The 17,318-nt window shown below is 48.9% G+C and overlaps 1 protein-coding gene and 1 long non-coding RNA gene across 3 annotated transcripts in view; both read left to right on the forward strand.

Annotated features, from left to right (window-relative positions):
* LOC309370059 overlaps window positions 1–17,318 on the forward strand; it is a 191,802-nt gene that overhangs the window by 156,454 nt on the left and 18,030 nt on the right. The window lies entirely within an intron of this gene.
* COPS7B (COP9 signalosome subunit 7B) lies at window positions 673–12,995 on the forward strand. 2 transcript variants are annotated; one of them, XM_081911385.1, is made up of 7 exons: window positions 673–814; window positions 3,884–4,060; window positions 5,351–5,426; window positions 7,516–7,604; window positions 9,319–9,521; window positions 9,631–9,736; window positions 12,709–12,995. In XM_081911385.1, the coding sequence occupies exons 1-7, from the start codon at window positions 761–763 to the stop codon at window positions 12,865–12,867; spliced, it is 864 nt and encodes a 287-aa protein (XP_081767511.1). In that variant the 5' UTR covers window positions 673–760; the 3' UTR covers window positions 12,868–12,995. The 2 variants fall into 2 exon arrangements, with proteins under 2 accessions (XP_081767511.1, XP_081767512.1); XM_081911386.1 differs by lacking the exon at window positions 673–814 and adding an exon at window positions 2,018–2,140 and having other exon boundaries at window positions 12,709–12,994.

Below are 17,318 nucleotides of genomic sequence, written 5' to 3' on the forward strand. Positions count from 1 at the left end.
GATATTCTGGGATCAAATCAGAAACTGGGGCGGCTTCTGAAAATCTGGGACTGTCCCTGGAAAAGAGGGACACTTGGAGGGTCTATGAGGGAACCGCCAGAAGGCCCTTGGAGCTGGACCTCAGTGTCCGGGCTGAATGATGGGGGTGGAGACACTCCTTCAGGTATACTGGGCCAAGGCTGTTTAGGGCTTTAAAGGTCAGCACCAACACTTTAAATTGTGCTTGGAAACATACTGGGAATCAACGTAGATAGATCTTTCAGGACCAGTGTTATATTGTCCCGGCGGCCACTCCCAGTCACCACCAAATATCCACAAAAAATTCAGCCAAATTCCTCCACAATCGCTTCCTCCAACCCTCCCTTCTCACTCTCTACACGCCTGAAAGTTCTGTGCAAAGGCTCCTGAGATTGCTAGCTGCTTTCCCGCTCTTTTTGCACCATTTTTGCAGTTCTGCTACCTTTGGGGGCTGTTTTGCAGCTTAAATCAATTTATTTCCCGGTGCTTCACCTATACATGGTTGTATGTGAGTCAAAGTGGGGGAAACGCCTGCACATCATTGCTATAATCCAAATTTCTAAGGAACCATTGCAACAAGTGGAAGCGGTTTCCCCCCCCCCCCTCCATACATTGAAACCAACATTTTAGCTTCTTTCCGGACCTCCCCACTGCCAGCTGTGCCCTGCCCTCTGCCTTTTAAGGCTGGCAACATTGTGGACATCACCAGACCGTGATTTGAGCCACGGGGGTTAGGGGGAGAATGGGATGCTGCCCGTCTTTGAATGTCAAGAAATTTGGTGCTGCTGTTAACCTGGTAACTCAAGGTTTTCTTCTAACAACAACCATACCCTAAAGCACGCTGCTAAATCCACTGGCGTGAATGGGCTTAGGCCTCACGGGGCTGCCAAGAGCATTTGCACAGCAAGATTCTCCTTGCATGCCTTTCCTTGGAAGTTAACTATTGGCTTCATCATGCCCTCCTCCCACAGGACTGGGCCTTACCTCCCTTAATTTGGAAATAAACCCCACGAAATTCAACAGGACTCATGATTATGAATAGGGCTGCTGGGCCGCAACCCTATACCTATTTGCCTGGTGAATAAGCCCCGCCGAATGTAGAGCACCCCTTATTTTTGCTTCCGGTGGGTTTATCTGTGCTATGTTACAGGTGCTTTTATTGTGTACAAAAGCCTTTAAAAAGTAATATGGGGAGGGTTCCTTAAAAAAAAGCAAACATTTATATTGTTGCATGTCATTTCAGATTTCCGTGAACTGCTCTGGCGCCTGTTTCTTTATGAGGGTTAGTGGTGGCATGATAAATATAACAATTATTATTATTATTATTATTACCACATTATTATTACTTATTGAACTACAGCCTTCAGATGTGCAAACTCCGGCAGAGTGTTAAGGGAGGAGGACTGGGCGGGGATGGCTGTGCTAGCAATATGTATAATCATAATGAATATTATGGAAGCAGCCCAGAGGGGCTGGGTATAATTATAATTATACTTATTTGGATGCCTTCACCTGTTGATCTCAGTGTGGTTCACAGCATAAAAATACAATACAGTACATCTATACCTATACAGTATCAATATCTATGTATAGTGGTGTGGCGGGGCGGGGGAAAAGGTTTATTGTTTCGTGCGCTTGTTCTGTATTTTTTGGTTCTGTATTATTATTATTAAATATTATTATTAAATATTATTATTAAATATTATTATTATTATTAAATATTATTATTATTAAATATTATTATTTATTGTAAGCTCCAAAAAGGGAATTTTCACCTCTTCCACTGAGGGCCGACAGATATTTGTTTGTTTTAATGAAATTCACACATTCTTGATTGCAAAAAAATTTAATTATTATTATTATTATTATTATTATTATTATTATTATTATTATTATTATTATTAAGGCGGCGCTGAGTCTCCCCAGGCGGAACCTTCGTTCGCGGGGGAGGCAGTTCCCCGCCGGAGCGGAGGCGGCGGCGCACGCGCGCGACGCTCTTGCCGGTCCCTCTCCGCCGCCTCCTTCTACTCCGCCGCCGCTGCCGCTGTCATGGCGGCCTGAGGTGCGGCACGGGCGGAGGAAGCGAGCGAGGAGGAGGGAAGGGAGCGCGCCGGGCTGCCAGGTAGGGGAGGCGGCCCCGTGGCCAGGGCGGCGGCGGGACTGGTGGGGCTGGTGGTGGTGCGGAGGGTGGGCCTGGGGGGCGGGTTTCCCCCTCGTGATGGCGGCCTCCCTCACCGGCCGGGGGGCTGTGGGAAGAGGGAGCCCCCCAAGCACACCGGCCCTCCGCCCGTCGTTCGTTGCCGGGAAACGCCCTGCGGCGCCCGGTCCCGTTAAGCGCCTCGCAATCACGCCCTTCTCCCATTTCCCCTCCTGTGTGCGTGACCTATAATATATATGCAGGGGGAGGTGTGCAGCATTATTGTTATTTACAGTGGTACCTCGGGTTACATACGCTTCAGGTTACAGACTCCACTAACCCAGAAACATTACCTCAGGTTAAGAACTTTGCTTCAGGATGAGAACAGAAATCGTGCTCCGGCGGCACAGCAGCAGCAGGAGGCCCCATTAGCTAAAGTGGTGCTTCAGGTTAAGAACAGTTTCAGGTTAAGTACAGACCTCCGGAGAGAATTAAGTACTTAACCCGAGGTACCACTGTATTGTGTATTCCGCCTTTCATAATATATATATGCAGTGGGGGGAGGCGTATGCGTTGTTGTTGTTTATTAAGTGTATTTCGCCTTTCATCCAAAGATCTCAGGGTGGTTCACAGCATAAAAATACAGAATAGAACCACAAAGTACATAATAAAAACAATGTGTGTGTGTGTGTGTGTGTGTTACATATATGTAATGCATACACATACAGTGGTACCTCGGGTTAAGTACTTAATTCGTTCCGGAGGTCCGTTCTTAACCTGAAACTGTTCTTAACCTGAAGCACCACTTTAGCTAATGGGGCCTCCCACTGCTGCTGCGCCGCTGCTGCATGATTTCTGTTCTCATCATGAAGCAAAGTTCTTAACCTGAAGCACTATTTCTGGGTTAGCAGAGTCTGTAACCTGAAGCATATGTAACCAGAGGTACCACTGTATTTATAATACATACAGTGGTACCTCGGTTTTCAAACCCCTCTGTAGTCGAACGCTTTGGAACTCGAATGCTGAAAACCCAGAAGTAAATGCCTCGGTTTTTGAACATGCCTCGGAAGTCAAGCAGGAAACGAGTCTTCCGTTTTGAGGTTTCCGCTTTCAGTTTTCGAACGTTTCGGAACTCGAACGGACTTCCGGAATGGATGATGTTTGAAAACAGAGTACCATTGTGTGCTCCAAAAAGGGAATTTTCACCTCTTCCCCTGAGGGCAGGTGGATATTTGTTTGTTTGTATTAATGAAATTCATTCACTTCTTGATTGTAAAAAAACCCCAAAGCATATGAAAGAAAGATGGAACAGTAGAATCAAGGGGAAAGTTCACAGCCGTACTTTAAAAGCTGAAATGCAGGAACAGGATTGGGAAGCAATTCTGAAATGATTTATGTTGATTACAATTCTGGCGTTGTTTCCACGGCTCTCTGGACTTAGAGATATATTTTCCAAGGGTTCACCCACTCTCCTATTGGAGTAATGTAGGCTGTGTCCTTCAATAAGCAATACTCTTTAGCTACTGTATTCCAACCTTCCGCAAGCGTGTATGCAGTTGTGCTTGGAGTTGAGGTGCTGCTTTCTGCATTAGTAAACTTCTCAATTCCGTTGGATTACCTTTTTTTGAGCAGGAAGCAAAGCTGGGACACATTTGCCACCTTGGCCACACTCATATTCTTTCTTAGCAGTGCTTGAGTAGTGATTTATCCCCTTTTTCTCTTTGAAAGGTAAAAGCCTCTAGAATGGCAGGGGAACAGAAACCGTCCTGTAATCTCCTTGAGCAGTTTATTTTATTAGCCAAAGGCACCAGTGGATCAGCTCTGACTGCCCTCATCAGCCAAGTGCTCGAGGCCCCTGGGGTTTATGTCTTTGGTGAGCTGCTGGAATTAACAAATGTGCAAGAGGTGAGTGTGACCCATTTCCTGGAGACTGGTGAGTGTCAAACCATAAATGAAGCTGCTGGCTTGCTTAACTAATTTGTTTTAAATTGCCATCTCAGGTTTTGTGGAAAGCAAACTGCTCAGGTAATTTTCCAGGTTGTACTGGGTAGGTGGTTGAGTGGAGTGTGGGAGCTCAAGTCTTCTCTTATGCTCATTATAACTCATGCTCATTGTTCTAAATCAATGTTGAGCATTACATGTAAGCCTGCCGTATGGTTTATGGCTTCAGAACAAGCCAGGGCATTAACCCAACTTCAAACCATGGTTTAACATCTTAACTTGTTCTGAAGCCATCAACCATAGTTTCTTGGTCCTGACAAAATGGCAAGAAGTGGCATATTGGAAGGTGCTGTGGGTGCCTGGCCAAAGTACCGTATTTTTTGCTCTATAAGAGACACTTTTCCCCCTCCAAAAATTAAGGGGAAATGTGTGTGCGTCTTATGGAGCGAATGCAGGCTCCATGGCTTCAGCGAAAGCAATGTGAAGCCTCCAAAGCGCAGCAGGAGCGCTCCTGCCACGCTCCGGAGGCTTCGGGTTGCTTTCACTGAAGTCTTGCTCTCCTTGTTTCAGGGATAGCTGACTGAAGCCCCCGGAGGCTTCGCGTTGTATTCGCTTCAGCGAAAACCCTTCAGAGAAGCAGGAGGAGAAATGGAAGGGGCTCTGTTTCTCCTGCCACTTTGCTGAAGGGGCGCTGCACAGAGAGGGAGGGGTTTTTTTTCTTCTTGTTCTCCCTCTCTAAAACTAGGTGCATCCTATGGTCGGATGCATCCTATAGAGCGAAAAATGCGGTACTTGGTTCATATGTTGGCTTATACAGACCTTGATCCTGCAACAGCCTGCAAAGTCGACACAGTCTGTGTGCCAGAAGATTCTGTGGAACAATGAATATGGAATTTCTTTTATTTAAGGCGGTCTTCAGCAGCACAGTACCCATCAGACGCTTTGGACTACATTATTCATTAGTTCCAGCCAGCCTGGCCAATGGTCAGGAATGATGAGAGTTGTGGTCCAAACCTCTAGAGGGCACCCATTTTAGTGAACGCTGCTTTAGCAGTGCCATTTTCCAAGGTTGAACCTGGAAAACAGGAAGCTCCGTTGCCGAAACATCTGGCCTTGACCAGTGCTGTCTCCTTGATTTAAGCAAGCTTGCAATAGTGTAATTTGATAACCCTTGGAATAGTCTTAATACTTAATTAGCCACGGGCTCAATTGCACTCTAATGGGTCTCTTCCTTTCTTTTTTCTTCCTATGCAGCTTGCCGAAGGTCCCAACGCTGCTTATTTTCAGCTGCTGAATCTCTTTGCCTATGGAACATACCCGGACTATGTAGGTAAGAGGCAGCTGCAATTCTAGAACTCATTTTAACACTACTGTGTCTTCATTGGCTTTTGGCATCTCCAGTTTCTTCCTTGGCCAAGTTCATGGAAGATCTCAAAATCTGCCAGATCTGTCTGCCTTAGTGCCTTCAGTCAAAATTTCTGTCCTTTTCAGATGGAGCTCATCTCTAAAACCTTTTATTGATTTTATTTCTATCCCTATTTGTAAGCCGCTTTGGGATTCATTTGAATGAAAAGCAGTGTAGAAATACAGCATGGATTAACATACCATTTCTCCCCCATTTTTTCTCCTGTTATCATCCAGTTCTGTTCCCATTGCCTCCCATCTCATCCCATTTCCCTGACTGCTGGTGATTAGATCATCAGTTGCCTGGCTTTGCACTCCTTACTCTGCACTGCAGATCTTTTAATTGTCCAAGAGCAGAGCAGGAGCTGTGCTTTAGGTAGCTGGTTGTCCTGTTCAGTTTCTATCACAAGTCCTTCTTCTTGCTTCACGTCCATTTCCGCTCCCCTTTGTATCTGCTTTCTGCTCTTCCCCTATGATCTCTTCTGAGCCCTGCACTTTTCTTTCCTACTAATTTTACCCTTCCTTCCAGTTTCACTGTTGACTCTGAAGTATTTCATTGTACAGCATGTAACATTTCAGGCACTTTATAAATAGTATTAATTTATTCTGCTCTGCACTAAAGACGTAGCAACATGCGAAACTGCATTAATGCATCATACTATGGGTTCAGCAAGTCCTCAGAGGTCTTTCTAAGCCTTGTTGCCTGAGATCTTTCTAACTGGATGTTGTTGGCTTTTGACTTCGGCAGATATATGCATACAAATACAAAGTATTTCTGTCGCTCCAGTAATTCAAGACACAACACAGATTCACTTCTCAAGGCTCACTGACTGTCTAATGAGCCATTGCCATAACAACTGGCTTGGTTAACCTTGTACCTGTTAACTTATCTCATACCTGGGGTGATTTCTGCCCTTGAAAGAAATTAACCCATTCCTTCGTGTCCAGTTCCTAAAACAGAGCATGTAAACTTGGGTGGCTCCAAATGTTTCATAGGAAGTTACTTTATCATTCATCTGAACTGATTTGCTGTTACATGCAGTGGTTCCCAGTGCCAGGCTGCTTCTCTATCCAAAAGTTTTCCAGCTCCCCCGTTTTGCAGATTTCAAGGACATTCTAAGAATAATGAGATTTGAAACTTTCCTGTTACCAAATCTGCCTTGTCAATAACTTGTGCCTAAACTTGATTCTCATCCAAATTTTACCACCTGAGTCTTCTAAAGTTGCCATACATTCTGCATCAAATCTTTTAAAGGGGTAATCTTTGCAAAACACACAACACTTGCATAGTTCTCACATGCTCAAACTAGCTTATGGCAATTGGTTCTGTGAGGGTGGGTATCCTACTCATGGTATTTTGTAATTAAAACACTGGGATACTGTGAATGATGATCCAAAATGGATTTATTGGTGAAGCACAATGGAGGGAATAGAAACTGTTCAGAAACCTTGTGTGATATCAGTGCAAAATCCATGGATTCTGGCTAGCAATTCATACCCAGTGGCACACTGCTTGTTCCACCCCTTTGTTTTGTTTTTTAAAAAAATGAAGAGAAATGTTTGTATGCTGGAAACAAAGTTCTGCCTTGTGCAGGTTTTCACTTGCTTGCAACTTAAGGAGAGTTAAAGCCACATTGCTCTGGTTTTCTCTTTTTGGTTATAGATATTTGAACTCAGTGAAGTGACAGGCCATGTCAGCCATGCTCAACTTAGTCCCCTTTAGGTGTTTTGGACTCCATTTACCATTGGCCATGCTGGTTTGAGTTGATGTGAGTTACAATTCGAAACATTTAGGAAGGTTATCAGGTTGGGAAATGCGGACTCTGCTTTTCAGAGGCTCATATTCTGAAAACTGCCCATGCTTCTCCATTTGCCAGTGCCTGTAGGGAAGTGGGAGCATTCTTCTGTGCGGCAGAGAATGTGGCTCAAAGTTGTGTGAATGAAGTCAGCAGCGTTGAGTAATTCAACTGAAGCACGTAACCTGAAGTTTTTCTTTAATTCAATTTCTTGGACAGCAAACAAGACTAACCTGCCAGAGCTAACAGGGGCCCAGAAGAACAAGTTAAAGCACTTAACTATTGTCAGCTTAGCTTCCAGAATGAAGGTAAAGTATTGGCACTAAGACCAGCCAGTTTGAAGGCAAACCTCCATATATGTGTGTTCGCGCGCACACAGAGTGTGTAAATGTGTGTCTACACATGCATGCATATATGAATTTTGGGGAATTTTTGACATCTCCTGTTGATCTTGAGAGCCAAAGGGTGTAGAATAGACTTATGGGACATGAATCCCTGGTTCTTTCAGGCAGCTTTTTAGCAATGGGGGGAGTAGAGAGAGCAGCTGCTGAAATGAAACATGTATGCCTGAGTCACTTTGGCTTCCTTTGATCAGTTATCAGATGGCTTGATCGTTTATCCTTTGCCATCTCTCCCAAATCGTAACTCCATGGCGTAACTCAAGGACGGCTAGGTATCTGTGCCAACTTTAGTTCTCCCTAAAAAATAGGAATAATAGTAGTCCTCTATCCCATTAGGTATTTCTGGAAAAAAGCAAGAACTGGAGCAGTTTTTCCATTGACTTCGGCAGATAGGTTACAGCAAGTAATAACAGGCTAAGCCTGACTGTAGCGCCACAAGTACTGCTATTACAGCACACCCTTCATGCATTTCATGGATGGGTAACGTTTTGTCTTCCGGTTGGCAGCGCATGAGTAATAATGGAAACTGCCTCTGAATCCCTGGTGCTCCCCAGTAAAGCATGATGTGCCCTTGTTGTGTTATATCTAACATCTGCCATGTTCTTTTAGTTCCATTTCTCTCAAACCTTTTCAGCTTAGGCCTTCCTCTTAAATGTTCTCTGCTTTTGGGGAATCCCCACTGCATGCAAGCCACTGATGGCTCAGTCCCAGCATTTTTGACCTTCGTCCGTGTCCTACAGATACTCTGGGTGAATTCAACATGCATGGGGGTTTGTACGTGAGGAATGATGCACAACAAGATTTCTCCCCTTCACCCCCCTAAACCTGTTTTGGGGTTTTCCCTAACCCTCCAGAACAGATTTTTTTTGGGGGGGGTGTAGTCCCATTACTGGGACGCAGGTGGCGCTGTGGGTAAAACTTCAGAGCCTAGGGCTTGCCGATCGCATGGTCGGCGGTTCGAATCCCCGCGGCGGGGTGAGCTCCCACCTTTCTGTCCCAGCTCCTGCCCACCTAGCAGTTCGAAAGCACCCCAAGTGCAAATAGATAAATAGGTACCGTTTTATATAAACGGCGTTTCCGTGTGCTGTGTTGGTGCCGGCTCGCCAGAGCAGCTTTGTCACGCTGGCCACGTGACCCGGAAGTGTCTCCGGACAGCGCTGGCCCCCGGCCTCTTAAGTGAGGTGGGCGCACAACCCTAGAGTCGGACACGATTGGCCCGTACGGGCAGGGGTACCTTTACCTAGTCCCATTACACAAGCAGACCTCGCTCCATGCACGCAACAACTTAGTTGAATCCCGCTCCTTGACATGCTAAAGGTATTTGAGAAACTGAAGTTCTGATCATCTCAGCTGCTAGAAGTTAGATGGCCATCTGTCATGGATGCTTTAGTTGAGAGTCCTGAATTGCAGGGGCTTTGACTAGATGACCCCTGGGGTCCCTTCCAACTCTACATTTCTATGATTCTAAGTGTGAAGTTGGCAGGTATCCTATAAAATGGTGAGCAGCGCCCCAGACTGCGCCTAGAAACAAAAGCATGTTTTAGTCTAGGCTCCAGGGTGTTCCTGCTGGTCTCTGCCCCCGAATGGCAGCTTCTCAACTGGGCTCCCTTCTCTCCCCCAGTGTATTCCCTACTCGGTGTTACTGAATGACCTGGAGATGCGGAACCTGCGGGAGCTGGAAGACCTGATCATCGAAGCCGTTTACACCGACATCATCCAGGGGAAGCTGGACCAGCGCAACCAGATGCTGGAAGTGGACTTCTGCATTGGCAGGGACATCCAGAGGAAGGACATCAGCAACATCATCAAAACACTCCACGAATGGTAAGCTGCCCCCCGACAGGGTTCCCCAACTTTCCCACTCTTTGGTTTAGGCAGAGCCCCACCTCCTGCCATCTCTCTGACATTGACTGCGCAAGTATTGTGTTTTCAGGTGTGATGGGTGCGAAGCAGTTCTGTTAGGAATTGAGCAGCAGGTGCTTAGAGCCAACCAATACAAAGAGAACCACAACCGAACCCAGCAGCAGGTAGAGACAGAGGTAGGTAATGCCCCCCCCCATTAATTTCTCCATTCTCTAGGGCAAGCAGCAAGCAACAGCCCTCGTTTCCAAACGGACTGGAGTAAATAAAAGAACTCTGAGACTTTTCCTCTGCAACCTTCGCTCATTCCTGTGGAATCTTCTCCTGTTGGTCTAACCAGCCTGGAGGATGTCCGTACTTTAGCTTTGTGGGAACTTATGCTCAAAATCAATCCTGAAGTTTATCCATTCTTCTCAGGATGGCGCCTGTGAGTCTTCTGGCCTCTAGAGGGCGGCATGCTACCATCTAAAAAGGAACAATTCTTAATCACTCCTCTTAGGTTCTTCCTCTCAAACCTTTCTCAGCACTTTATTTTTCACATTATTTGGTCATTCAGTCCATCTATCGCCTGGTAAACTTAGCTCAGTGCAGATCCTGGGAGCTCACGACCAGAGTTCGCAAATGGGGCATTTGCAAGGGCGTTTAGCGGGGGAGTTTAAAGGGGAGGCCAAGAGTTCTGTCTCTTGGTGTGCATAGGACCAGAGACATGGAGAGTGAGGGAGCTGCTGCAGTGACCTGTTACACCTGTGCCACATTTGTCATTCTGCCAGAGAACAAGCAACAGCACACTTGCAGCAAGTGCAAGCTGGTTATCTTGCTGGAAGAGAAGGTGTAGCAACTTGAAGCCTGCCTAGCCACACCTCAAGCAACGGGACAACATGCAGAGTTGCTTGATAGAGCTGAGTTGACTGAGATTGAGTACCAAGGTAGATGGGGTGTCCCCAGGGTAGAGAAAGATTGCCCATTGCAAGAGTCTAACCCAGGCACCCCCAAACTTGACTCTGTTTTGGGGCTACAACTCCCACCATCTCTAGCTAACAGGACCAGTGGTCAGGGGTGATAGGAATTGTGGTCCCAAAACATCTGGAAGGCCAAGTTTGGGGGTTCCTGGTCTAACCCCTGGAGGAATGCGACACACAGAAGTAGGACAGTCACAAACCACACTTTGTCATTAGAGTTGCAAAATCGCTTCCGTACTCTCACCGTGGACACCGATTCTGGGCAAGAGGAGCTAGGACAGCAGTTGCCAACCTCAGAAGACACTCAGAAGGTGATTGTGAAAGGTACAGTGCACAGAACGATTATTGCCAACCCCTCTCCCCACCCAGAGCAGAAAGACAGGAGGAGATGGATTTGGAGGAGCCTTTTTCCATTCTTGATCTAACCCCATCAGATCCAAGGCTACTGACTGTGGATGAGTATGCTGATAACATACTTGCTACCTTCTGCGGAGACGACAGCAGAGAAAGGGAATTGCAGCCCAGCGATGACAAGCCGGGAGGAAAGAGTAGGAAGTACTCAAACCATAAGTTTCCAGCCTTTGTAACTTGTCCCAACAATATCAAAATAAGCGCCAATAAACAAGAGGGGGAGACTTTGAGCACAGCAGAAGCAGACCTCAGAACACTCCAAGCAGCCTTTGGAAGGCACAGCCCATAGAATGATTCCTGCTATTCCCCAGAGGAGGCGGAGACAAGTCAGGGTGATGCTACTGAGGGGAACAGAGGCAGTAGTGTGTGGAGGAGACGGGATGTCCCAGGAGGTGCGCTGTCTTCCAGGTACAAAGATTCACGATGTGACGGAGAAGTTGCCAAGTCTTATAAAGCCCACTGACTACTACCCCTTCTTTCTGATTCATGTGGGTACAGATAATACTGCCACACACAGCAAGGGACTATGAGACACTGGGCAGGGAGCTGAAGAGACATCACTCCTTCCTGTTGAAGGTTGTGGCCCAAGAAGAGAGAGGGAAATACTTGAGTAAACCACTGGCTGCGCAGGTGGTGTCGTCAGGATGTAGTTGGCTTCTTGGATCATGGTCTCTGCTTCCTTGAGGTCGGACTTCTGGCGAGAGATGGGCTGCACCTCACAGCAGTTGGCAAGAATGTGTTGGCCAAGAGTCTGGAGAATCTAATCAGGAGAGCTTTAAACTAGATCATGAGGGGGAGGGAAAAGCAATAGGAACAACAAAAGAGCACCTGGAAATGGGGATAATGGCTTCATTGAAACTGAGCTGGTGCTCCGGAAACCTGCTAAAAGGCAAGAAACTACAGGAAGGATGCAGCTGCAGGGAACAACTCATGGTTTCAGTTGTCTGCACAAATGCACAGAGAATGGGAAACAAACAAGATGAACTGGAGCTTTTAATAGAGGACAGCAAATACGACCTGGTAGGCATTACTGAAACCTGGTGGGATGAGACTCATGACTGGAATGTAGGAATTGCGGGGTATAACCTGTTCAAAAGGAACAGACCAAACAGGAAGGGAGAAGGAGCAGCATTGTATATAAAGGATGTGTACACTTGTGAAGAAATCCATGACCAAGGGCATGAAAAGCAGATTGAGAGTACTGTATAGGGGTAAAAAATTGTAGGAGACAGAAACAGCAGTGACCTTACTGTGGGTGTCTGCTATAGACTGCCAAGCCAGACTGAAGACTTGGGTGATGCCTTACTAGAGCAGATTATCAAACATTCAAAAAAGAAATAAATAGTAATCATGGGGGACTTCAACTTCCCCAATATCTGTTGGGATTCAAACTCTGCCAAGAGTGTAAAGTCTGACAGATTCTTCCATTGCATCGCTGACAATTTCATTTCTTCCTCCTCTAACCTCTGCTCCGTGTTCTGGCTCTGAGCCTTCCACCTCTGGGCTTCCCTGGCCGCTGCCTTGCACCACTCCCCTTCGTCCAGCCAGTCCCTGACACCAGGGTAGATGGCTGATTTGTTCGGCCCAGTCTGAGGCTGCTTCCGATGTCCCTTTGAGCTCCCTGCTCCTCCCCATTGGTCTCTGGCTCCCTGTGCCCCCTCCTGCACCTCGACTTCAGAGAGAAAACTTCTGTCCTCCACTAGCGCTTCAGAGCAATGGGGGTGCCCTGCTGTTCCATGTTTCCAAAGAAACCTCCTCTCTGCCTCTCTCCTCCCCTGCAGGTCACAAACATAAAGAAGACGCTGAAAGCCACAGCCTCCTCCTCGGCCCAGGAGATGGAGCAGCAGCTGGCGGAACGGGAGTGCCCCCCGCACACAGAGCAGAGGCCGCCCACCAAGAAGATGTCCAAGGTCAAAGGGCTGGTCTCCAGCCGCCACTGATGCCTGCACGGCGGCAGCAGGGCGTTCCAGGGCCCCTGAGCGACTCTGGCTCCTCTTTCCAGCAGCAGCTTGTGAGCCGATCTGGGGGCGGGCGGCCCAGGTGGGTCCATGTTTGAACCAGCAAGGGACACTGCCAAGCTCGCAGTCACTCAGGGCAGCCCTTCAGCACCGTAGCTGCTTCTTTTTCTCCTTTTTATTTTTGAGGAACACAAGGGCACCATTTGCTCTCTGATTTGGGGACAGGAGGCAGAAGCAGGGCACAGTTCCCGTGGGGCTTCTGCAGTTAGCTGCGGCCTCCTCCCCAGGTTGCCCTGCTCCACATTCCTTGGCAGCAGAGGTCCCCGGGCAGTGAGATTCGCCTTCAGGCTGGGAGAGGTGGCAGGAGGGAGGGAGGGAGGGAGGGAGGGAGGGAGGGAGGGAGGGAGGGATTTCTTCACTTGACCCCCAGCTCTGCCACATACCAAAGGTGACGCCGTGCCCCTGGCCCAGGCACTGGTTCTCGTTGCTACCTTCTTACTTCCCCTGCTCCTTTACAACGGCGTTTTGTCTTAGGGTGCAACTCTCTACCTCACGCTGCAGGGGGGTCGGGCTGTGTTTACTTGCCACCTGCTCTGCTGACCTCCTCAGCCCAGATAAAAGCCCCTTCCCTCTCCTGCCGGCTTTTTAAAGTCCTTCAGCTCTGAAGCGGAGGAAGTTGGGGCAGGAAGAGTAGAGCCCGAGGGGGGAAAGCTGCTTTTTCCAGCCGCCGGCCTCCTTCTCCTGCCCTTCCTGACCATCCTCACAAGGGACAGGGTTGTTGCTGAAGTTGTGCGCTCTCAGTGTGTGTTCCACGGTCATAGTTGCCCTCCTCCCGAAGCCTTCTGAAGTGTGTTGCGTTAGAGTCTCCCTGGGCGAAAGCGAGCGCTGGGAATAGAGGTTCCCCTCTTGGTCTCCCAGCCCTGGGGACACTCCAGCAGAGGCAGCAGCAACCAGGAGGGGTCGCCTCTGCCGGCCTCTGCCAGACTTAACAGAACTTGAACTGCTTTCTGGTTGTATTTGAACCCCGTGGACCCAACATCCTCCCCACGCCCCCGTATTTTGTACATTTGTTGGGAGGCTTGAGAATTTACAGCCTTTTGTATTTTATTTGATATTTGTTACAAACTTAATTGAAAGTGACGTCGTCAGAAGGATTGTTTTCTATTAAAAAAAAAAGTCAGCGTTGAAATTCATACCCCGGCTGGAGGCTCAGTGTTTTTTCATTAAGTTGGTTTTAGACTTCAGAGAGCTCTGGCAGGTAGAGGAAGGCACTCAGGGGCGGGTGGCAAACGATACAAATCTATGGCACAACCACATGTGTATACTTCTGGTCGCCTCCCCTCAAAAAAGGACATCTTAGAGTTGGAAAAGGTTCAGAAAAGAGCGAGTGATCAAGGGGGGTTGGAGCGTAAGATTCCCAACGAGCAGAGTCGTATACAGAGCTCCAAGCTCGTGTGAGGCAGCCGCACCATCCTTCGGGGATCCAAAAGAGGTCAAACTGCAGCTGCAGTATATTTAGGGCCAGGGCAGGCTGGGGCGGTTGTGGTACTGCAGACCACTACCAGAGAGCAGCAGGGCCCCGTGGGGGGGGCAGTAGCAGCAAGCAGGGGGGCGGGAGCACCTCCCGTGAAACACACGGGGTTCACGGCGGTGTAGTTTGCATACAATCGCACGTTTCCAAAAATTAATTTATTGCTAAAAATGACATCCCACCTGCTGCACATCCTATGGGGAGGCAGAACACTGGCTGGCTGTGCTCATGAAAGAACCACCTTCAAGTTCTCGAAGGCAATACAGAGAAATGGGTCCAGGTGGGCTTTGAGATCTGTGAGCCGCAGGCTTCCCGAGATGGAGCAGGGGATTTCGACAGTGGAGACGGCAAGGATGATGCGTTAAGTGCCTTGGGTAGAAATCTGGGCTCCACAGACGATAATGAGCTCCACCATCAGTGCATTCCGTGTAGTGTTGGCCTCTCTCGATGCCAGCAGCATACCCTGCTGTGAAACCACCTGATCCCAGTGCCTCATGGGGAGTTGGCTAGCTAAATTGCCAGCGGGGTAGGAAAGGAGAGGTCGCGTTTTCCGCGTGATGCCGAAAGGCACGTGCAAGTGGCCTCCTTGCTTCAGTACCTGAGCCCATCAGCAGCGAAGAAAACCCGAGAGCTCGGTTGGTTAGAGCGTGGTGCTGGTAACTCCAAGCTTGCATGTTCAATCCCCGTAAGGGACAGTTGCGTATTCCTGCATTGCAAGGGTTTGGACTGGATCATTCCCGGGGTCCCTTCCAGCTCTCTGCTTCTATACAGTCTTTCCTGCCTACCTTAGCCACTAAGGAACCCAATGGCGCAATAATCCAATAAATACTCCCTCCTAAATATGAAATGTGGGATACGCGTGGCGCTGTGGTCTAAACCACAGAGCCTAGGGCTTGCTGATCAGAAGGTCAGCAGTTCAAATACCCATGACGGGGTGAGCTTCTGTTGCTTGGTCCTTGCTCCTGCCCACCTAGCCGTTCGAAAGCACCACAAAGTGCAAGTAGATAAATAGATACCGCTCCGGCGGGAAGATAAACGGCGTTTCCGTGCGCTGCTCTGGTTTCGCCAGAAGTGGCTTTGTCATGACCCGGAAGCTGTACGCCGGCTCCCTCGGCCAGTAAAGCGAGATGAGCGCTGCAACCCCAGAGTTGTCCGCAACTGGACCTAACAGTCAGGGGTCCCTTTACCTTTACCTTTTAAAATATGAAATACCTGGTTCAGCTTTGATCCCATCCCACCCATACTATGGCGGGGGTGGGGAGCTTGTGGCCCCCAGAAGATGCTGAAGCCAATTAGAGTTGGGAGTCCAACAACATTTGAAGGGACACCAGTTCTCCATCCTTGTGCCTCATGACCAGGAAGCAAATATGGCCCTCCAAATCTCCACCTGGTCCTCTGAGCTGTCTAGGCCACACCTCTTCCTGACCTGTAGTCACCCCACTCAGTATTTTTGCCTGCTTGGAAGGTGCCTTGACCCATGCCAATGTCTCTTGCTTGTCCAGACGGAGGAAACAGAGGAACCAGCCTCTTGTCCCAAGGCAAAGTTGACATTTGTTGCTCCACAGCTGGTGCCTTCCTTGCCACTGAGCCTTCTGACGCGCGAGAGGGAACCCCATACCTGTTGATCACCTGCCTTTTGCACATCCCTTAAAACCGGGACACGAAAACTTTGGTCCTCCAGGTGTGGGCTGCACTACGGCTCCCATCATCCCTGGCAGCCGGTCATGCTGGCTGGGGCTGATGGGAATTGGAGTCCCACATCATCTGGAGAGGCTCCCAATCTCTGTAAGCCACACTGTGTAGACCAGGGTGTCTGGCACTGTGTGAGACGAGTGGGCTGCAAATTGGTCCCTGGCAGGTGCCTGCTGCGCATCACCCTGTGTAGGCAGCCAGGCACGGCGTCAGAAATCCTGGTGAAGGCAGGATCGAGGTCTCTGAGCTGCAGCCGGCCGGCTGCCGTTAACTGGCTGCCTGCTCTGTCACACTGCTGCCAGTGGCCTAATTGGCGCCTTGCGACAGAGCCCAGCTGTGCTAAGGAGCCAGGCACCCTCTGTTTCATTGCCCCTTCTCGGCTTGCACAGAGGGACATGCCAGGACCGCCTCGCAGCTTGTCTTCTGCCCTCCTCCCCAGCCCAGCCGGATCACAAGGGCAGAGCTGAATCACCTGTTGCAGAGGCCAGTGCTGGAAACAGGTGAGATTCTTCCAGCAGATGAAAAGTGTCTGGCAGCTCGGGCAAAGCAGGAGGGAGCTTATGCACCTTTTAACTTTCCTGCAAGCAAGGCTTGCAGAAATTCCCTCTTCTATGCAACTATTAAAGGTGCAGGAGGCCTTGTCTTCTCTGTTCATCTAGCCGCCCAAGTTTTATTTAGATAATTTATATGCCACCTTTGCTCAAGTCACAGGGCAGTTTGCAGCAGGCAAGAAGATTTTAAAGGCTCCGTTAAAAACACGTAACAAATTGCTAACAGGAGCAACGAGGTCTCTCCCAATGCCTGCTGAAAAAAAGATGTGTCTTAAGAGCCGCTTAAAGTTATGAAGAGGTAGTGCCAGAAGCAGGTGGCACTGTGGGTTAAAGCCTCAGCGCCTAGGACTTGCCGATCGAAAGGTCGGCGGTTCGAATCCCTGCGGCGGGGTGCGCTCCCGCTGCTCGGTCCCAGCGCCTGCCAACCTAGCAGTTCGAAAGCACTTCCGGGTGCAAGTAGATAAATAGGGACCGCTTACCAGCGGGAAGGTAAACGGTGTTTCCGTGTGCGGCTCTGGCTCGCCAGAGCAGCGATGTCACGCTGGCCACGTGACCCGGAAGTGTCTTCGGACAGCGCTGGCCCCTGGCCTCTTAAGTGAGATGGGCGCACAACCCCAGAGTCTGTCAAGACTGGCCCGTACGGGCAGGGGTACCTTTAC

This window comes from Podarcis melisellensis, assembly GCF_964234715.1.
Source record: "Podarcis melisellensis genome assembly, chromosome: 5".
Lineage (NCBI taxonomy): Eukaryota > Metazoa > Chordata > Lepidosauria > Squamata > Lacertidae > Podarcis > Podarcis melisellensis.

What these genes read in the sequence shown, in the direction of transcription:
- COPS7B (XM_081911385.1), top strand. Translation starts at nt 761, where the DNA reads ATGGGATGCTGCCCGTCTTTGAATGTCAAGAAATTTGGTGCTGCTGTT. An exon ending in TTGGTGCTGCTGTTAACCTG is followed by an intron (nt 815 to 3,883) that starts GTAACTCAAGGT and finishes TCTCTTTGAAAG; the next exon opens with GTAAAAGCCTCTAGAATGGC. An exon ending in AACATACCCGGACTATGTAG is followed by an intron (nt 5,427 to 7,515) that starts GTAAGAGGCAGC and finishes TTTCTTGGACAG; the next exon opens with CAAACAAGACTAACCTGCCA.